The following is a 22,647-nucleotide window of genomic DNA, read 5'->3' as shown; positions in this document are numbered from 1 at the left end:
TATAGAAATAAGGCCTTGTTGACAATAATCAAAACGTTGACTCCATTAATATGTTGTATGTGTTAATACACTACCGTTCAGAAGTTTGGGGTCACTTAGAAATGTCCTTGTTTTTGAAAGAAAAGCACTTTTTTTTTTTGTCCATTAAAATAACATGACATTTATCAGAAATACAGTGTAGACATTGTTAATGTTGTAAATGACTATTGTAGCTGGAAACGGCAGATTTCAATAAATATATATGTTTTAATGGAATATCTACATAGGCGTACAGAGGCAACCATCACTCCTGTCTTCCAATGCCACGTTGTGTTAGCTAATCCAAGTTTATCATATTAAAAGGCTAATTGATCACTAGAAAACCCTTTTTCAATGAAACCTGAAAACTGTTGTGCTGATTTAAAAAAGCAATACAACTGGCCTTTTTTAGACTAGTTGAGTATCTGGAGCATCAGCATTTGTGGGTTTGATTACAGGCTCAAAATGGCCAGAAACAAAGACCTTTCTTCTGAAACTCGTCAGTCTATTCTTGTTCTGAGAAATGAAGGCTTTTCCATGTGAGAAATTGCCAAGAAACTGAAGATCTCGTACAACGCTGTGTACTATTCCCTTCAGAGAACAGCGCAAACTGTCTCTAACCAGAATAGAAAGAGGAGTGGGAGGCCCCGGTGCACAACTGAGCAGGAGGACAAGTACATTAGAGTGTCTAGTTTGAGAAACAGACTCCTCACAAGTCCTCAACTGGCAGCTTCATTAAATACTACCCGCAAAACACCAGTCTTAACGTCAACAGTGAAGAGGTGACTCCGGGATGCTGGCCTTCTAGGCAGAGTTCCTCTGTCCAGTCTCAACGTCAACAGTGAAGAGGCGACTCCAGGATGCTGGCCTTCTAGGCATGCACCACCAGTGCTGATATGAAGTCTCTTGTGTGAAACAATGAGGAGTGTCAGTGCTCTGGGTTTATAGTGCAGGTTTTGATAGGTGGATTAATGGGACTATTTTCCTGCTCATCCCCACAGAATGGAGGAATAATTATACTAATCCCCTAGGCTGGCTGTCACCTGAGAATCATCTAATCACTTCACTGGTTGTGCCCCAGGGCATGCTGGTACTTGGAGTTCTTTAGAGAAGTAGGTTGCGATTGTTTGGCGCGGATCCACATTACGCACCCAAGAGGGCCGTTCCAGTGGGGAAGTTTTTGGGAGCTTGTTAACCGTGGCCCATAAATGTTGCATTTTGGATTTGTTTGACCTCTAATTTGCTACTGTGGCATTATTATTTTCTAAAAACTGAGAAAAGCCTCCCCCCCATTGACTGTAGATGCATCTTGGGAAATGTAGTTAATTGATGTCTCGTCTCTGTTCCAGGTTTTGCGGGAACCCCAGGCTACTTGTCCCCAGAGGTTCTGAGGAAAGACCCCTATGGGAAACCTGTGGACATGTGGGCCTGTGGTAAGGAACTTCCCAACAGAACAATCTCTTTCAGCTCACATGGTTCTCACACAGACGAGGAGTTCCTCCAGTTCACACTCCTTGAATGAATCACTGCAGCTTCTCGTTACATAACTCATCAAGGGCCAGGCCGCATGGGCTTTACATGTCTGTAACACACTCATTCACACACCTGCGCTTGGTCTATGAGTCCCGGGCGAAAATGGCAGTGTTCCATTAAGCTGAACCGCGGTGCACCGGTCTATGGCCCGTGACGTGAACGGGCAAAAGCGGTGAGGGAGGGGTGCCCTTCTCAAATTGAAAAGTCATTTGTGTCTCTGTCATGTTGTTAACAAGACAGCATGGTGCATCGTTCAGAAACATACAGGATCTTTTTTTCCATAAAATATATGTTAGAATTTTCAAACTAGTTTTCATTGGGAAAGGCAAATTAAGCGTTTTTATAAACAAGCAATCACCTTTGCATGTGAAAACATGAAATCCTTCTCATTATTCCACATGCTTTAACCGATGTCCCTTTTGTTCTGAGCCAACATCGCCATCGGCCAAAACGGGGCACCTGGTTCCAACACTAATGAAATCACTTTTCAGCTGGTGCAAACTCCTCCCACCAGGGAGTGCTCCACTGACCAATCCGGGCCCTTTATCTCCTGCCGGTAATCTACCAGCCAGCGAGTAACACAATGCAAAGTGTTTGGCTTGTTTGTCACCATGGCGATTGTGACATGAAAGCCCTTATAGTGGGAGGAGTCTACTGTATGTGAGGGAGTTACTTCCAGTCCTCTCCCGACCTCTTCATGCATATAACATTAGCATATTTTAGCCAATAGTTATGTCAGTAAATGTATTATTATTATTATTAATATTATAAATATGTATTATTATTGTTATTAGATATTATTATTATTATAAATTTGTATTATTATTATTGGGTTGTGCTGTGTTTGATTGTAAATTTCTCCTCTTGCTGAGTTTTTAGTATAATGATAATTATCACACTGCTTGCGATTTTCTCTATTTTTAAGTGACATTTATTCATAATTGGCATCACCCTGATTTTGTGTGTGTGTGTGTGACCAGGTGTTATCCTCTACATTCTCCTGGTGGGCTACCCTCCCTTCTGGGACGAAGACCAGCACAGACTGTACCAGCAGATCAAGGCTGGGGCCTACGACGTGAGTACCGCAACGACACACACACACACACACACACACACACACACACACACACACACATCCCAACAGCAGTGTTTGACACTTGTTTTACTGCAGATATCTATTCACCCATCTTTCACTGACAGCCTAGCTGACACAAGTATTGACATGAGCTTAGGCCAGGCTTAGATCAATATAGACATCTCCCATCAGTTTCCAAGACTTTAATCACAATCACTTAACTTTAGCAGGCAAAGCTCATCTCCTGTTTGAGTGGCAGGAATAGGACATCTGTATCTCTTACACCAGAAGGAAAGGTGTTAGCCACCTGTTTTCTCATCGACACAAGGCCAGACATGACACATCAGATCGTGTCTGTCTGTGTTTTGGCTGAGCATTGCCACTCCCAGCATGCTGTTGGAACACAGGCTGTGTGCCTTTCTAGCGGTGGCTGTTCCATCCTCGTACTGTTTGCCCTCCCCCTGCCCACGCCAATGACAACGCCTGTCCCAGACAGATTGAGTCTTAGGAGGAAGGGGAGAGAGGAGGAGGAGAGGCAGGGACAGCCCGACACAATGGCTCAAGCCTAATTTAGCTCTGTATACATGCACCTGATCCTCAGTGATTCTGTGTTTTTGTCAACCTTGTGAAGTTATTTTGTCAGTTATCTCTCGGTCCTGGTTTCTCCAATGACACATTTCTAAACAAAGCTGGATGGGGGCAGGGGAAGTGAAGGAGGAATAGATGAGTGGACTGATGGATGACCAACCTTATTACCTCACCCGGTGTTCTCTCCTTCAGTTTCCGTCCCCTGAGTGGGACACGGTGACCCCCGAGGCCAAAGACCTGATCAACAAGATGTTGACCATCAACCCTGCCAAGAGGGTCACCGCCACAGACGCACTCAAACACCCCTGGATCTGCGTATGTGTCACACGCACACCCACACACTCATACACACGGTCCATGAGAACATCTACAGACACATGACACTCTCCCCCTCTCTCACTGTGTCCTCTCTGCAGCAACGGTCCACCGTGGCGTCCATGATGCACAGACAGGAGACGGTGGAGTGCCTGAGGAAGTTCAACGCCCGGAGGAAACTCAAGGTGAGGGAAGATTAATCACAGGATTTGACCAGGCTTTGCCAGGTTTCTCACAGGATTTGACCAGGCTTTGCCAGGTTTCTCACAGGATTTGACCAGGCTTTGCCAGGTTTCTCACAGGATTTGACCAGGCTTTGCCAGGTTTCTCACAGGATTTGACCAGGCTTTGCCAGGTTTCTCACAGGATTTGACAGGTTTCTCACAGGATTTGACCAGACTTTGTCAGGTTTCTCACAGGATTTGACCAGGCTTTGCCAGGTTTCTCACAGGATTTGACCAGTCTTTGCCAGGTTTCTCACATGATTTAACCAGTCTTTGCCATGTTTCTCACAGGATTTGACCAGGCTTTGTCAGGTTTCTCACAGGATTTGACCAGGTTTCTCACTGGATTTGACCAGGCTTTGCCAGGTTTCTCACAGGATTTAACCAGGTTTCTCACAGGATTTAACCAGGTTTCTCACAGGATTTGACCAGGCTTTGCCAGGTTTCTCACAGGATTTGACCAGGCTTTGCCAGGTTTCTCACAGGATTTGACCAGGCTTTGCCAGGTTTCTCACAGGATTTGACAGGTTTCTCACAGGATTTGACCAGACTTTGTCAGGTTTCTCACAGGATTTGACCAGGCTTTGCCAGGTTTCTCACAGGATTTGACCAGTCTTTGCCAGGTTTCTCACAGGATTTAACCAGTCTTTGCCATGTTTCTCACAGGATTTGACCAGGCTTTGTCAGGTTTCTCACAGGATTTGACCAGGTTTCTCACAGGATTTGACCAGGCTTTGCCAGGTTTCTCACAGGATTTAACCAGGTTTCTCACAGGATTTAACCAGGTTTCTCACAGGATTTGACCAGGCTTTGCCAGGTTTCTCACAGGATTTGACCAGGCTTTGCCAGGTTTCTCACAGGATTTGACCAGGCTTTGCCAGGTTTCTCACAGGATTTGACCAGGCTTTGCCAGGTTTCTCACAGGATTTGACCAGGTTTCTCACAGGATTTGACCAGGTTTCTCACAGGATTTGACCAGGCTTTGCCAGGTTTCTCACAGGATTTGACTAGGTTTCTCACAGGATTTGACCAGGTTTTACTGTATTTACTGTATGTCATAGAGTGGACACTGACCACTAAGTAATCTAATCATTACCTATCCACCTAATGTCTGACACCATGTTAGGGATTAGAGGTGACAGTGTGACAACTATTAAAGTCTTGGAGGTCAGCCTCAACTCACTCTTCCGGTTCTCGTCCTCAGGGTGCTATCCTCACCACCATGCTGGCCACACGCAACTTCTCAGGTCAGATGCATCTTCCTACTGTGTTACTGTTTCTTTCTTTCTGTCTCTCTCTCTGTCTCGCTCTCTTTGTCTCGCTCTCTTTGTCTCGCTCTCTTTGTCTCGCTCTCTTTGTCTCTCGCTCTCTTTGTCTCTCGCTCTCTTTGTCTCTCGCTCTCTTTGTCTCTCGCTCTCTTTGTCTCTCGCTCTCTTTGTCTCTCGCTCTCTTTGTCTCTCGCTCTCTTTGTCTCTCGCTCTCTTTGTCTCTCGCTCTCTTTGTCTCTCGCTCTCTTTGTCTCTCGCTCTCTTTGTCTCTGTCTCTTTCTCTCTCTGTCCCTCTGTCTCACTTTGTCTCCCTCGCTCTCGCGCTGTCTCTCGCTCACTGTCTCTCTCTCTCACACGCTGTCTTTCACGCTGTCTCTCTCTCTCTCACTGTCTCTCATTTTCTCTCTTTCTCTGCATCTCTCTGTCTCATTTTCTCTCTTTCTCTGCATCTCTCTCGGTCTCTCTCTAGTTGTTTTCTAAAGCCCCGGGTTTCCTATGACATTGCCACCAACACTAGATTAATATTTAGAATTCTCCTCCATCAGCTGTTGCTAAATAATGCAGCTGGGTTATTTATTTCACCAAAACACTTGAGGGAAACGAAGGCGAGAGAAATAAGTGAAAATAGGGAGGAGTGAAAGCGGGAGGAATGAGAAGGGCAGGTGTTAAAGAAAGGACTGATAGAGTGAGAGAGGAAGAATAAGGAGAGAAACGCATAAAATGCAACAAAAATGTGAGGGGAGAACCCCAGGATGAATATGGTAGCCTTTAGAAGAGCCACCATCAGCCTCCACCCAGCTCCTGTCAATGGAGGCTGGAGACTAGTGGGGGGCTGCAGATCAATGTGGTACGATCCAATGCTTACATGTTTTGTCCGCTAGTAAAATATACCCTTCTCTGTGTGATGAGTTGTTAATGGAGGAAAGATGTGGACTTTGTTCAGGCAGAAAAACACAGATGATGGTTTAGTCTCTCCCGGTCAATACTGATTGTCACTAGAACCCTTTCAACTTGTATGCGTTTTCTTTTAAGATTAAACAGTACATTGTGTTCATATTCTCCATATAGCCAATAGTTTTTGCGCGAAGCAAGACTTGACACCCATTCTGTTTTATTTACGTTTATTTTTTTCTCCCTTTGTTTGTTTGATGTGTAACCCTGTGAGGTAAGAGACTCTGGCATGGAAAGAGGCATGTGTTGTACTGCGCTCTACCCATGTAGTCACGAGCACCCCTCTAATAGCGCCCCCCCTCTAATAGCGCCCCCCCTCTAATAGCACCCCCCCTCTAATAGCACCCCCCTCTAATAGCGCCCCCCTCTAACAGCACCCCTCTGAGACCTACTAAACATGTTCACAAACACCTTTCTACTCCTCCTTTAGGTGTGACAGCCCTGATCACTTTAAACAATCACTGAGCTTCTCAACTTGCCAGAAGCCTCAGCGGCCAATCAGCTCTCTCCATGTCTAGATTATATTTGCATGCTGATCTATTGTAGGAGCATGTGCTAATGTGTTCTAATGAGGAGTTAGAATTGAAGTATTAAATTAGATTATCACATGAACTGTTTTTATGTTTAGAAGCAAGAACTTTTTCTCTTTTTGTGCATGTGCGTGTGTTGGCAGAGAGCATTAAACCTCAATTCGTTGGACCTCTTCCATAGAAACCCTATCAGGCTGTTAGTTGTAGCTACAATTGCATCTCGCAAACTAATCACTAAGTTTGATTTCTATCACTTAATTTGCATCTTCCTTTTTGCTTCTTCCGTCTCTGGTAGGAGACTGTCACAGTTGATCCATAATTCGCCGTCTTCACTAGATTTAGCAGCGCGTGTGTGTGTCAGAGGTGTCCTCTCTGATCATGTCCCCTTGTCCCCTCTTTCTTTACAGCAGCCAAGAGCCTGCTCAACAAGAAAGCTGACGGCGTCAAGGTAGGTCATCCACTACTTCTGTCTTAACACCTGACCACACACATTGACACACACTCATGTAACTTATATTGCACTAGAAGAGAAGTTGGATGTATTTCTGCAGTACTTTTATTCCACGTGCCAGCAGTGAAATAGTCTGTCATTTTGAGTGCTGCGTGACTAAGATATCTGCCCCACCTTTATCCCACCATTCCAAAATAATTCAGTTAGAGAGGGGTGGCATCTGTTTTGTGATATGAGGAAGCTGAGAAAAAATAATGCTGTGACGGATGACCTGCTAACTCAGAATGACAGCCCTCATCTCCCGCCCAATCAAATCTCAGCCATCGTAGCCACCACTGGTTCCCTATCGCCTCTACAGGTGCTTCTCAGAAAGCATCTCTCTTTCTCTGTCCCCCGTCTATCTCGGTTTTGAAATCTAACATCAAAATCCCTGTCACCCTCTTCCTCATTTGGGGATTTTGACTCCCGCTCCTCTCAATACCTTTCCCTCCCTTCAATCTCTTCATCGTTCTCTTTTTTCTTTTATATATTTCTACTCTCTCTCTCTCTCTCTTCATCCCCCTCTGGGGTCTGTCAGACAGTGTCCTCTCACATCTGTGGTTCAGTAGCTGTTCTCCAGTTTCTGTTTCTACACCCTGGGCCCAGTGTCAAACTACTACGCTGGCCGTTTGTCTGGCCCCTGTATCGGTATCTGCCTTCCCCTGGCACCTCATCTCCGCACCCCCAACCCTCCAGCTCCTCTCCCTCTCCAAATGCTAATCCAAAACACCAAAATCACATACCCAGGTGCATTACTTGGCACTTGACTCATGATCTGAAAAAACACTGAGGTATCCAAGGGGTTTATGGCTGGCAGTTTAAACCGTCGTAGGAGGTTTAGAAAAACTATCTTTTAAATCTGCAGCCGAGTCATCGGCGGGTTTTGAAAGTATGACTTACGGCATTTGAAGGATTTATTTCAGGTTTATCGCAGGAGTCCAGCAGAAATGGCAGCCATTTTTAATTTTGGTTTCCATGCATGCTGAATATTTAAGGATTACAATTGTGTTGTTTGGTATGAAATATCCTTTCTCAAACAGCATACTGTAATTCTCTAGGGTCTTGACACGTACTCTATGTGTTTTGGGGGTTGAGATATTGTGATATTGGACCCAGTTTGTCTTGTTCTCTTTTGTGTTCTAACGGATGGATACAGAAACGGAAGTATGAAACCGAGCCAATGCTGGTATGCCTGTCTACTTTTTATGCAACCGCTATGGGTTGCCAGTTGTGGTTGATTTTAGTACAATCATAGTCTGGATAGATTCAGGATTGGTTTTAATTGGCCATTTTGTAGAAGCCCGGTCTAGTATCTTGGTTTAATGTGCAACCAATTGTAGAAGCCTCTTGATGTGTAGTTCCAATCCCACATCTCCCTGTAGAGAACCTAGTCCTACCAGCATGTGTATTCCAGTTGGCCCATATTACAAGGTTTTATACTGCTGGGATGCCAGCGCTACTTAATCAGGGCTTGCAGTTCATAAAGGAATTGTACAGCGCTTTTTTATATACATTTCCCCCCTGATGCTCTTCAAATGACAATGTGCTCCGATGCAGACAATGATGTTCATGTTAACAGGAAAACCAAAAACTATTGGGATGTCATGACATCGTTTGAGTGGATAATTGCATTACCTCTGGCTTTTCATTTCTCCTCTCTGGTAGTCACAATGGCACTAATTCGTTAGATTCAAGGCCTCTATAAACTGCGTTAATAGCCGCAATTAGGCTATTTTCTCTTCGTGAAAAAACCTGCAAACAGTCAAGCGGAACAGCTAATCGCTTTCAAAACAGCATTTTAAGTTGACGCCCGTTTTAATGTTTCAAGTTCTGTTTCAGCGAGGAAGTCCTTTGCATGCTTTTTTTCCTTTTGCATAATGCTCTGCAGAATAATGATGCGTTGCTACAGGCTTGGAACTAACAGATGAATGAACTTATTGTCTACCTGAACTTTCTACCCTTCAGAGTATTTTGATGTTAACACCCGTAGACCTGCGGGCGAGACTCTTAACATTTTCTCTCCTGCAGCCCCCTGTTCCTGACAAATCTCTCTATGCTGATATTGTTCTCCTGTCTATCTCCCTGTCTGGAGAATTAGTCATTGTTCCTGACAAATCTCTCTATGCTGATATTGTTCTCCTGTCTATCTCCCTGTCTGGAGAATTAGTCCCTGCTCCTGACAAATCTCTCTATGCTGATATTGTTCTCCTGTCTATCTCCCTGTCTGGAGAATTAGTCCTTGTTCCTGACAAATCTCTCTATGCTGATATTGTTCTCCTGTCTATCTCCCTGTCTGGAGAATTAGTCCCTGCTCCTGACAAATCTCTCTATGCTGATATTGTTCTCCTGTCTATCTCCCTGTCTGGAGAATTAGTCCTTGTTCCTGAAATCTATCTCTGTTTCTGTCTCTCCCTCTATCCACTCATTTTCTAGATCAACAACAAGACCAATGTAGTCACCAGCCCCAAAGAGCCACCTACACTGGTACTCTGCCTGTCTCTCTGCACGCCTGCCTGCTTGTCTGTCAGCTTGTCTGTCTCTGTCATCCTTCATGCGTGGGCTGCTTACTCTAACAATGTCTCTCCTTGTTTTGCTGCCAGTGATGCCTCTTAATATTGCGTTTTTGTTTACTGTATAAGCACATGTTATTTGTATCATACACGGGCATTTCCTTATACTGTGGTTAGACATTTCAGTTGGTATGTGCACTTGAACTTTGTGTATATTTGTTTGGGATGGCCTCTAGTTCGGCATTGCATGTTTCTGTGTGTGTGAAGAACTGTACAGCCTGGGCCTGCTGTTTTTACTGTTAATCCACTGAAGCTTTCCCCAAGTTACCAGGGAAACCAACGAGACATGCTGGTTGGGCGTGCATCCTAAAATAGACTTCACACACACACACACTCGCTCTCTCTCTCTCAGTGAAATACATCCTAAGGCAGATTGTTCTGATAGTGCCACCCGTGTCACCACACATGAGCTTCAACATGGCTGTGCGATGGCATTCCTTATGACAGGCAGCCCACCCGTTGGCTCACAGATTTACCCAGGTTTAATCTAGGCATGTTATACAGGTCAGGTCAGCCAAGAGGCCTGTACTGTATATATCCAGCCCAAAGCACCAGTATAAGGTCACCATTCAGGAATACATACAAAATATTGCAATAGCTTTGTTTTTTTCATACAATTCCATATCTAATAACCATGGGGCTATCTAATAGCATACCCACAAGCCTGGGTACATGTACATACCCCCCCCCCCCCCCAACAAAACATTTTAGATCAATTATATAAAAAATGCCCCCCTCTTGGCGGCAGAGATACTTTTAAGATACTTTTTACATTCTACACATTTTGCCATGGTGCGGAGAGAAATGTTTTCAGTTTTTTATATTATAGCTGAGTGAGACTGACTAACTAAATCAATGGGGGGCCCTGGCTGGTAATTCAACCATGATTACTAAGTTTAGATAGCCTAGCAGCCAGCTATCTTACAATCTAAAACATGTTAGCTGACATGGGCTAATTGAGGGACTATTAGTGACTGACATGTCAAGAGAGAAACTCATTTTGAAATTGCACCGTGTCTATTCTACTATTCTAACTTTAACAGTAAATTGAGACCTAACTGAGCTACAGAGAGAGAGAGATAATATATATTTATTTTATTTTTATCCGAGGGTCTTCAAAAGGGGGATCGTTTACCCATCCCTGTTCTAGAGTGATGTGGTTATGTATTCTTAGATGTGAGAAATGGGGCCTGCCATAGCCAGATTAATGTCCACTCACTGTGCAGTACGTACACACAACTGGCCTGGAGTAAGGACTGAAGGTGAACTGCATGCCTTGGCTGTACACACCTCAAACCTTTTCCTGTAGTTTATATCCAGGAAGGGCCTGGTGACTAACATGCTGCTACTGCTGTACACCTCCCGTCCTGTCTTGGCTGTTGCTTGGCTGTTTCTTCTAATGTCTTAGGGCACCAAGTTGACTACTCAACGATACTTTTCCCATGGGAATTGATCATCAGGGCAACTGTTTACCACATTAAGTTCCTGTCTATTTATCCCCTTTCTTCTTCACACTCTTCTTCTTCCTCCTCCTCCTCTTCCTCTCCATGAATCAGGAGCCTCAAACCACTGTTCTCCACAACCCAACTGATGGAAACAAGGTAGTGATTAAGTAGGACTGTTGTTTTTGCGAGTGTAGAGTTTTTTTGCTAATATTGTGCTGTAGTTAGCAGTGATAAGCTTTCTAGTTAGTGTTATTTACTAGACTTTGTTGGTATGCATGGTGCCTTAATGTATGCCCTAGACCCCCCCCCCATAATACTCAACTGGCGGACCGCAGTCTGGATCCAGAACGGTGTCAATACGGACCACCGGTCTTGTCTACAAAAGAAAATGAAAATCCCCATCTGACAGTACATCACTTATCCTGTGCTCACGCTGAATCCAGTCTCTACAACTGGCAGGTGTTCATTGTTGCTCTTTGTTTGTTCTTGTCCAACAGGAGTCCAGCGAGAGTGCCAACACCACCATGGAAGATGAGGACGTGAAAGGTAGGAGCACACAAACGACTAGAAAAATAAACAAACCGCTCTGTCCCCAGCGCCGCTCTGTCCCTAGCATGAAGGGCTAGCCACCTGTATTAGGCTAGTAGCACTGTGTTAGCTCTCTGCTCAAGTGAAAGGTAATATGTTATTATCACACTACTGAGGTGTTGGTTTAGCACAGGGGCAGGCAACCCTGTTCCTGGTGTGCCTGCGTAACCCTGACTTAACTAATGATTCTTCAGCGTTAGGGCTCCATGTATTGCATGTTGTTATCCTACTGATTTTGCATGAATATGTTGGCTGTTAAAATTCAAATTTTTCTTTGTACCATTTTACATTTTTCTTGCATGTGAATTCATCAGATATGTTTTTATTTATCCAGGCATCCATTCATTTGGCTTTTTCATTTAAATTAATTCACTTGGTCTTCTGATCTCATTCCTTAGACATGCACTGCCATCCTCCAAACGTGGAATGTTACGTCTATCCACATTACCACATGGAATGTTACGTCTATCCACATTACCACATGGAATGTTACGTCTATCCACATTACCACATGGAATGTTACATCTATCCACATTACCACGTGGAATGTTACGTCTATCCACATTACCACGTGGAATGTTACGTCTATCCACATTACCACGTGGAATGTTACGTCTATCCACATTACCACGTGGAATGTTACGTCTATCCACATTACCACGTGGAATGTTACGTCTATCCACATTACCACGTGGAATGTTACGTCTATCCACATTACCACGTGGAATGTTACGTCTATCCACATTACCACGTGGAATGTTACGTCTATCCACATTACCACGTGGAATGTTACGTCTATCCACATTACCACGTGGAATGTTACGTCTATCCACATTACCACGTGGAATGTTACGTCTATCCACATTACCACGTGGAATGTTACGTCTATCCACATTACCACGTGGAATGTTACGTCTATCCACATTACCTCGTGGAATGTTACGTCTATCCACATTACCTTGTGGAATGTTACGTCTATCCACATTACCACGTGGAATGTTACATCTATCCACATTGCCACGTGGAATGTTACGTCTATCCACATTGCCACGTGGAATGTTACGTCTATCCACATTACCACGTGGAATGTTACGTCTATCCACATTGCTACGTGGAATGTTACGTCTATCCACATTACCACGTGGAATGTTACGTCTATCCACATTACCACGTGGAATGTTACGTCTATCCACATTACCACGTGGAATGTTACGTCTATCCACATTACCACGTGGAATGTAGTTTACAATTTGAATCAGGTGTGCTTAGCTGTACAATATTTAAAATACATGGAACGGCTGGGGAATCCCGAGGAGAGGTTTGAGAGCAGGCGGAGTCTACCATGGTGTGGACAGAACGGTCTTTTAGGGAGCTGAATCAGGCTCTGCTACCACGCATGATTTCCCATCTCGCTGCTGCTCTGATGGTCCGCTGAGCCAGAACAGTGTGTGTGTGTGTGTGTGTGTGTCTCCACTCTACCATTACAGATAGTAATTTGTTCACCTCGTACTTCAAATGGAAGGTTTTACCTCATAATGCCATCATACCTTCTGGGGAGTGTTACAAGACCCTAATCACCAGAAGGAATCTTCCCCTTCTAGACCTTAAAAGGCCCCTTTGAAAATCTGAGAGAGTAGGATGACATTTGGTCAGGCAATCTCATGAGCTACCTGCTTTGAACAATCCCTTTGTCACAAAAACCCATTTGAGAGCACCAGAATGTCCTAGGACTCCTATCTACTGTGCTACGGCGGTATTGTGTGGAAAGTAAATGAAGGTTTCCTAGCATTTCAGTGTCGCTTTGTGTCCACTTTTGCAATCCCTGACGGATGATTACTGCCGGGTCATGGCTGATTGTAACGGTCGCACTACTAAACGTGTGTAGGTGTTTCTAACGTTTATGTGCAGCTAGAGGCTCGTCAATTTCATATTCCACTTTTTCTTTTGGCAGCTCCTTTGTTTGAAAGATGATGGCATTTAATTTGCCAATTTTACACGGTAGTCATTTTATCACGTTGTGTGTAGGAGTTGAAGACTGTAGGATGTGTTTTGAAAAAAGATTTTTGGACATCGTCTTGCCCCTTTTTTTTATGTTCCAAATAATCAAAACCATGTTTTTGGCCACAACTCATTGTGAAGCAGCAACCCAACACACAGGACCCTATGAGTCCCCAAGTGTCACTCGCCCAGTGACGCCATTTAATTTTTTATTTATTTAACCAGTTGAGAACAAGTTCTCATTTACAACTGCAACCTGGCCAAGATAAAGCAAAGCAGTGCGACACAAACAACAGAGTTACACATGGAGTAAACAAACATAGTCAATAACACAATAGAAAAATATAGATGCAGTGTGTGTGCAAATGTAGTAAGATTAGGGAGGCAAGGCAATAAATAGGCCATAGTGGTGAAATAATAACAATTTAGAAATTAACACTGGAGTGATAGATGTGCAGAAGATGAATGTTCAATAAAAAATACTGGGATGCAAAGGAGCAGAAAATAAATAACAATAAGGGGAAGAGGTAGTTGGGTGGACTATTTACAGATGGGCTGTGTACATTTGACACATTGAACTCTATCTGAGAAGTAGTTGGCAAACCAGGCGAGGCAATAATTTGAGAAACCAAGACGGTTGAGTCTGCTGATAAGAATGCAGTGATTGGCAGAGTCGAAAGTCTTGGCCAGGTGGATGAAGACAGCTGCACAGTATTGTCTTTTATCGATGGCGGTTATGATATCGTTTAGGACCTTGAGTGTGGCTGAGATGCACCCATGACCAGCTCGGGAACCAGATTGTATAGCAGAGAAGGTACGGTGGGATTCTAAATGGTCGGTGATCTGTTTAACTTGGCTTTCGAAGTCCTTAGAAAGGCAGGGCAGGATGGATATAGGTCTGTAACAGTTTGGGTCCCTTTGAAGAGGGGGATGACAGCGGCAGTTTTCCAATCTTTAGGGATCTCAGGCGATACGAAAGAGGTTGAACAGGCTAGTAATAGGGGTTGCAACAACTGTGGCAGATAATTTTAAAGAGAGGATTGTCTAGATTGAGAGGATTGTCTAGATTGTCTAGCCCGGCTGATTTGCAGGGGTCCAGATTTTGCAGCTCTTTCAAAACATCAGCTATCTGGATTTGGGTGAAGGAGAAATGGGGGAGGCTTGGGCAAGTTGCTGTGGGGGTGCCGGGCTGTTGATCGGGGTAGCCAGGTGGCAAGCATTGACAGCCGTAGAAAAATGCTTATTGAAATTCTCGATTATCGTAGCTTTATCGGTGGTCAGTGTTTCCTAGCCTCAGTGCAGTGGGCAGCTGGGAGGAGGTGCTCTTATTCTCCATGGACTTTAGTGTCCCAAAACTTTTTGTAGTTTGTGCTACAGGATGCAAATTTCTGTTTGAAAAAGCTAGCCTTTGCTTTGCTAACTGCCTGTGTAAATTGGTTCCTAACTTCCCTGAAAAGTTGCGGGGGCTATCCGGTGCTAATGCATGACGACACAGGATGTTTTTGTGCTGGTCAAGTCAGTAGTGAACCACGGGCTTTATCTGTTCTTAGTTTAAAAAAAAAAATCTATATCCATCCACCTACCCATCCACCCACCTACCTCTCATACCATTGTCCCTCGTCACCCCTCCCCCTTTATCTTAGTCTCCTGTCCCTCCTCCAAGTTCCCCTCTCTTCTGGCGGGGGCACTCAGGCTCATACTACTACTCGTCCTCATCTTCCTCTTCATCCTCCTGCTGGTATTCTCCCAGTGTTTGGCCCAGTAGGGATGAGTTGTGCCACTATGTTCTGAGGGCCCTGCTCACCTGCTACCTGCTCCTCCTCCTTTGTGGTCTTACTCTCTGTCACCCACACTCATGGGCCCCAGCCTCTGCACCCCCTTGGGCCCCTGCCTAGCCTGGGCCCCAGCGACATGCAGTGTAAGTTCACCCAGAGCAGAGTGAGCGGAGAGGGCAGAACAGTTTCCCACTGCCCTCTAGGCCTCACTATCCCTGAACCTCCCTTCATATCGTCTTGACCGCTATCAGATATGCATCATTAGAAGTCCACATTTGTTTAGGATATGACTTTTAGGATCATTTGGTGCACCTGGTGAGTGGCTATAAATGCAAATAGTTCCCTCATTGTACCTGGCACTCATTACCAAAGACTAAACAAAGGCATACCAACCTCTCAGTGTTTGTCATGGAACCCTGTTAGAGAAAGCTATTGAAAAGTAGCCCTTGTCTTACTGAGGTTGCAATCTGTACGTTGGCCTGGTATTACAGTACACTCTGCTTCAGCACCGGTCTGCCATACAGGCGTCCACTATGTGTGTACTGTGCTGCCCTCTGGAGGTCATGGTCTAACCAGGACTGAGTTTCTCACCACTGTCTCCTCATAAGTCTTTGTCAATGCATACAGTAATACATTAGCAATGTATTACACCTAAATTGGGCTTAGGAAGTATTACTGCTGTGTTGATGCATACGGGGAGGGTGAGAGAGAATGTTGTCGGCTTCAGGGTTGACCGTGATCATTCTAAATGAGATTGAGTATACTAGTTTGGATCGAGGTTGTTCTTTGCACAGACAGCACTGACGACTTCCAGGAACGGGATGGTTTCGTTGACCGTTAATGTCTCTACATTGACAGCACATTTGCACAAGTGGATTGCGTTTGGTGGAGAAGTGCTGAGTGAGCTGGCCTATTCAGAAACTCTCCTTCGCGGCTATTGTGTGTGTGCGCAGCTCAGTATACAGCACCTCATAGGAAGCAACATGTTAAAGAGTAATGCTGGCACCTAAAGGAATAGAAATGGCAAACATAAGACAATGTTGTGTGTGTGTGTGTGTGTGTTCAGTCTCAAGTGCCGTTGATCTACTTCTGTTTAGATAATAATCAACAGCGAAAAACAGCTTTGTTTTCCCGCTGTGTGCTGTTTTGTGTTATCAGGGGGACAGATTACGCCTTCCACTTACAGGGGAGGAGCATTGTTGCTTCATAGCAAACAGACTGCTAGAGAGCAAGGTCTGTCAGTGATCTGTTGGTGAGTTTGTACATGTTGGACAGTGCGACAGCAAAATGTCAAAGAACTCGTTGAGTAAACTGACCTTATTTTCAGATGTATCAGACTAGCTGCTAGGATAGTAGCCATTCACTGATGGCTAATGTAAGACATAGCTGGAGTGTTGTTGGTCTTTCACTCGGTCAATATCTGTAAACGTTGGAGTATTTTGCTGCCACTGGTGAACAATCTTCTGAGAACTGAGGGAAAATGTTTCTTATTTGCATCTTTTGTGTTCTGTCAGTCACGTCGATTGAAAGTGTCAGAGTTGTCGTAGGTAAAGAGTTGAGGAAATGGCATTTGATCTTTTTCTCCTTTTTGGGACTAAGGTTTGATGCATGTTTTCTATGGGTCAGTCTCACTACCATTCCATTTGTCATCTACCTCAAATTCATGTTGTTGAGCACAGTAAGAGATTTGCTAAACCACAAAACCTTTGTTTTTCTTTACATTCATTGTCTCTTAGCTTGCCTACGTAATTTGCGAGGTAATGAAATCATGTCTGTGTTATGTGGTAATGATGGTGAAACACACTGATTTTCCCGTGTGTGTGTGTGTGGAAGTGGTGAACCTGTGGTTTATTAATTGTCTTGCAAAGATAACCGTTGACTGTTTAAGAACCAAACAAGAGCAAACAGAACAAAACGGGCAGGGACCTACCTGAATTTGTCCAGTAGTTTTCATTGCAAAATATTTTTAGTTTAAACTGTTTCTGTTGCAAAACATTTTGAAACAGAATCGCCGTAATGAATACACCCCTTTGCCCCTGGACCTCTTGGCTGTGTTTTGGGCTGCATTGCTACCACTACTTGGGTTTATGTAAATCTCTCAACATCTCTATAGAGACTCACTAGATGACTCAACACATAAGGGGTGTCTTACTCTAATCACCCATGGCTGTGGGACAGTTTTAGGCAACTTGTGAAAATGTCCCAAAAAATTCTGTCTCTTGCTCACCTTCAGCTCGTAAGCAGGAGATCATCAAAGTGACTGAGCAGCTGATTGAGGCCATCAACAATGGAGACTTTGAAGCCTACACGTTAGTGATTTGGAATTTTTAACATTACACCGTTCAAAAAAACATATGCAATCCGATCTTCATTGTGTTCCCCATTTTCTCCCACAGGAAGATCTGTGATCCCGGCCTGACATCCTTTGAACCAGAGGCCTTGGGAAACCTAGTGGAGGGAACTGACTTCCACAAGTTCTACTTTGAGAACGGTACCTGCATCCCATTATGCACTCGTAGCATTAAAGATCAACACATAGCCATATGAAGACCAATGGCTGTAGAGGCATTAATTACCTTGATTGTGTACTGATTTGATCCGTTTCCCTCCATCTCCCCTCTCTCATCCAGCTCTGTCCAGGAGCAAGCAAGGGCCCGTCCACACCATCCTGCTCAACCCTCACGTGCACTTGATCGGCGAGGATGCGGCGTGCATCGCCTACATCCGCCTCACCCAGTACATGGACGCCAGCGGCATGCCGCGCACCATGCAGTCAGAGGAGACACGCATCTGGCAGCGCCGTGACGCCAAGTGGCAGAACATCCACTTCCACCGCTCCGGCTCACCCACTGTGCCCGCCAAGTAAGGTGACTAGAGGTGCTCTCTCAGTGCTGTCTTGGTTAGTTGAATTCATTGTGAAGCTGGATTGGTTCTTCGTTGAACCTCATATCCCTCCCTACCTGGCTAAGAAGGATGTACTTACAGTCCCTGTCCTGTAGCTGTCCAGCATCTGTATCTGTCCTGTATCGGCTCCACCTGCACTAGGGGCTAAAGTATGTAGTATTGTCTGCACTATGTAGCTACTAGCCTGCTACTTTATATAGTGTGGTCTGCGCTATGTACAGTTGAAGTCGGAAGTTTACATACACTTTGGCCAAATACATTTAAACTCAGTTTTTCACAATTCCTGACATTTAATCCTAGTTAGGATCACCACTTTATTTTAAAAATGTGAAATGTCAGAATAATAGTAGAGTGATTTATTTCAGCTTTTATTTCTTTCATCACATTCCCAGTGGGTCAGACGTTTACATACACTCAATTAGTATTTGGTAGCATTGCCTTTAAATAGTTTAACATGGGTCAATTCTTTCATTCTTTCATCACATTCGGGTAGCCTTCCACAAGCTTCCCACAATATGTTGGGTGAATTTTGGCCCATTCCTCCTGACAGAGCTGGTGTAACTGAGTCAAGTTTGTAGGCCTCCTTGCTCGCACACGATTTTTCAGTTCTGCCCACAAATTTTCTATGAGATTGAGGTCAGAGCTTTGTTATGGCCACTCCAATACCTTGATTTTGTTGTCCTTAAGCCATTTTGCCACAACTTTGGAAGTATGCGTGTCCATTTGGAAGACCCATTTGCGACCAAGCTTTAACTTTCTGATGTCTTGAGATGTTGCTTCAATATATCTACATAATTGTCATTCCTCATGATGCCATCTATTTTGTGAAGTGCAACAGTCCCCCTGCAGCAAAGCACCCCCACAACATGGTGCTGCCATCCCGTGCTTCACGGTTGGGAAGGTGTTCTTCGGCTTGCAAGCCTCCCCTTTTTTCTTCCAAACACAATGATGGCCATTATGGCCAAACAGTTCTAGTTTTGTTTCATCAAACAAGGATATTTCACTAAAATTATGATCTTTGGCCCAATGTGCAGTTGCAAACCATAGTCTGGCTTTTTTATGGCTGTTTTGGAGCAGTGGCTTCTTCCTTGCTGATCGGCCTTTCAAGCTATGTGGATATAAATACTTTTGTACCCGTTTCCTCCAGCATCTTCACAAGGTCCTTTGTTGCTGTTCTGGGATTGATTTGCACTTTTCGCACCAAAGTACGTTCATCTCTAGGAGACAGAACGCGTCTCCTTCTTGAGAGGTATGACAGCTGCATGGTCCCATGGTGTTTATACTTGCATACTATTGTTTTTACGATGAACATGGTACCTTCAGGCATTTGGAAATTGCTCCCAAGGATGAACCAGACTTGTGGAGGTCTTGGCTGATTTCTTTTGATTTTCCCATGATGTCAAGCAAAGAGGCTTTTTCCAAGCTGTTTAAAGGCACAGTCAACTTAGTGTATCCAACTTAGTGTAACCTCTGACCCACTGGAATTGTGATTAAGTGAAATTATCTGTCTGTAAACAATTTTTTTTTAAATTACTTGTAATGCACAAAGTAGATGCCCTAACCAACTTTCAAAAATATAGTTTGTTTACAAGAAATTTGTGGAGTGATTTAAAAACTAGTTTTAATGACTCCAACCTAAGTGTATGTAAACTTCCGACTTCAACTGTAGCTACTATCCTGCTACTTTATGTAGTGTGGTCTCCACTATGTAGCTACTAGCCTACTACTTTATGTAGTATGGTCTGCACTATGTAGCTACTAGGTGCTACTGTATGTAGTGTGGGCTCCAATATGTAGCTACTAGGTCCTACTGTATGTAGTGTGGTCTACACTATGTAGCTACTAGGTCCTACTGTATGTAGTGTGGTCTGACTGGCTTCTTCTTTAGCCCTGATCATGTCTAGCTAGTCAAGGTTTGTGACTAGCTTAGCCCATCTTAGCTACAGTCCTTTAAAAGATGCAGCGTATTGCAGACGTTATTTAAGTGCCAACCACTGGTACAATTAATGCTAGTTAGTGCTAGTTTGACCACCAGAGGGCATCTTTGAGAAGCATTTGATAGCCTTCAATATTGGCTGTACTGGAGCATTTAAATGTTTTTTTGTAAGAACATAGTATATGGGACTGCTTTTAGTTAATGTTGCTTAATTAATTTGATGTCATGGTGTTTCTATTCCAAGAAAAACGGATGGAATGGAAACTATGGCGCTGTACAACGTGATGGTCGGTAGTACTGTACCCGGGATATTTAGCAAAAGAATCCCTGTGTCGTGCGGGCACGCGGGAGCCCGGGGTTCAATTCCCCGATGGGGAGGAAGGAGTAGGTTGTCCTTTGTTAAATTAAGGTTACACTAACATTTCTACACTCTAATTGTATAATTGTAGTCTAACCAATACCCAAACAGAGATTCAGTCCAAATAAAAATCTCATTCATTTATCAAGACCAGTCCCCATGCTTGTCTCAGAGCAGCATGAAACTAAAATAGTTGTAGGCTATTGCTTCAAATCCTATTGCTTCTAACTTAAATATGCTCTTTAAATAAATAAGACCTATACCACTTTTAACAGCACATTACTCAATACTAGTGAGACTCATGTCGCCTACAGTAGGCCTTCAGTATATCGAAAAATATGATGTGACTCTCTGCCAATAGTTACATATCAAATCAAAGTTTATTTGTCACGTGTGCCGAATACAACAGGTGTAGGTAGACCTTACAGTGAAATGCTTACATACAGGCTCTAACCAATAGCGCAAAAAAGATATTAGGTGAACAATAAGTAAGTAAAGAAATAAAACAACAGTAAAAAGACAGGCTAGAAAAGTAGCGAGGCTACATACAGACACCGGATAGTCAAGCTGATTGAGGTAGTATGTACATGTAGATATGGTTAAAGTGACTATGCATATATGATGAACAGAGAGTAGCAGTAGCGTAAATGAGGGGTTGGTGGGTGGCAGTACACAATGCAAATAGCCCGGTTAGCCAATGTGCGGGAGCACTGGTTGGTCGGCCCAACCCCTGGGGAGCTCCAGGTTTGAGGATCAGCGTGGCAGATGTGTTGCTACCTACCCTCACCACCTGGGGGCGGCCCGTCAGGAAGTCCAGGATCCAGTTGCAGAGGGAGGTGTTTCGTCCCAGGATCCTTAGTTAATGATGAGCTTTGAGGGTACTATGATGTTGAACACTGAGCTGTAGTCGATGAATAGCATTCTCACATAAGTGTTCCTATTGTCCTGGTGGGAAAGGGCAGTGTGGAGTGTAATAGAGATTGCATCATCTGTGGATCTGTTTGGGTGGTATGCAAATTGGAGTGGGTCTAGGGTTTCTGAGTTAATGGTGTTGATGTGAGCCATTACCAACCTTTCAAAGCACTCCATTGCTACGGACGTGAGTGCTACGGGTCTGTAGTCATTTTAGGCAGGTTGCCTTTGTTCTTGGGCACAGGGACTATGGAGGATTGGAGGATATTTCTGTAATTCAGTGATTTTTATTCCCATAGTAATTCGTTATGGATCCATAACTAAATTGACATCGGCATTTTGAAAGAGTATTTTTATCATTATTTTATTAACAAAAGCATAAAGATGCCATTTATTAGTTACCTGGTTTTAGTTTCAACCTGCAGACTGGCACTAAGAACAGAACAGCAGGAACGTTTCCCTAGTCAGCGACATTATTAGTGCAATGCCCCTTAGTGTTGCTCTGTGCTACCCCTTGCCCTCGTGCATTGAACCTCGCGTGCTTTCAGTGGATACAGCTGGAGAACTGCATTGGGAGCCATGACCAATATATATTGTCCTCCTATTAACAGGGTTAATAATATATCTGTGAGAATATACAACTGGCTTTTTATATCATTCTAAATTAATAATAATAATAATAATCGCTTTGTTTAAAATAAAAAATAAAAACATTTTGGAGATTTCGTTTTCAAATAACGTAAAATGAGTGAGGAAAAAGTTGAGTCCGGCGCATCTGTAGCAACACAGACCTTTGAGCCACTCAACGTGACCGGTCGGGAGTGGCCTAAAGTACTACAGTAAGAACAAAATAATCCTAACAAAATAAAAGAATAAAAGCCTTATTGTAACAACCGTTGTAGCAAGTAATACGGAAGTCGTGCATCAGTTTCTATTTAGTTTATGTCACCCATTCATTGTCAGTTAGAGACACAGTAGGACCCAAAAGCATAATCTGTGCTCTAACTCCCCCTTGTGGTGGTCTGGAGCAATGAAGTGGTGACGCAGGGTACTGTACTAAACCACAAATTACCTCTAAGTCCCGCAGCATAATCGCAACATTTTTAGTGGAGTAAGCACTGTAGCTTAGCCCACCTAACCTGCTTTATCCGGGAGCTATGTAGCTAGCT

At 43.9% G+C, this 22,647-nt stretch overlaps 1 protein-coding gene across 20 annotated transcripts in view; it reads left to right on the top strand.

The window, feature by feature from the left end:
* The window catches only part of LOC139379081 (calcium/calmodulin-dependent protein kinase type II delta chain), a 94,435-nt gene that overhangs the window by 70,062 nt on the left and 1,726 nt on the right, over positions 1–22,647 (top strand). For 2 of the 20 annotated variants that reach the window (XM_071121854.1, XM_071121855.1), the window contains exons 8-19: positions 1,368–1,451; positions 2,532–2,626; positions 3,407–3,529; positions 3,631–3,714; positions 4,958–5,000; positions 6,913–6,950; positions 9,426–9,476; positions 11,119–11,163; positions 11,505–11,553; positions 17,602–17,677; positions 17,765–17,859; positions 17,999–18,235. In XM_071121854.1, the coding sequence (XP_070977955.1) occupies positions 1,368–1,451; positions 2,532–2,626; positions 3,407–3,529; positions 3,631–3,714; positions 4,958–5,000; positions 6,913–6,950; positions 9,426–9,476; positions 11,119–11,163; positions 11,505–11,553; positions 17,602–17,677; positions 17,765–17,859; positions 17,999–18,234 (1,019 nt within the window). In that variant the 3' untranslated portion in view covers position 18,235. Of the gene's footprint in view, positions 1–1,367; positions 1,452–2,531; positions 2,627–3,406; positions 3,530–3,630; positions 3,715–4,957; positions 6,187–6,909; positions 6,951–9,425; positions 9,477–11,118; positions 11,164–11,504; positions 11,554–17,601; positions 17,678–17,764; positions 17,860–17,998; positions 18,236–22,647 lie in introns of all 20 variants that reach the window. The other 18 variants (XM_071121851.1, XM_071121852.1, XM_071121856.1 and 15 more) reach the window with 10 other exon arrangements.

Source organism: Oncorhynchus clarkii, chromosome 21, assembly GCF_045791955.1.
Source record: "Oncorhynchus clarkii lewisi isolate Uvic-CL-2024 chromosome 21, UVic_Ocla_1.0, whole genome shotgun sequence".
Lineage (NCBI taxonomy): Eukaryota > Metazoa > Chordata > Actinopteri > Salmoniformes > Salmonidae > Oncorhynchus > Oncorhynchus clarkii.
This window is presented reverse-complemented; position numbering and strand designations above follow the sequence as displayed.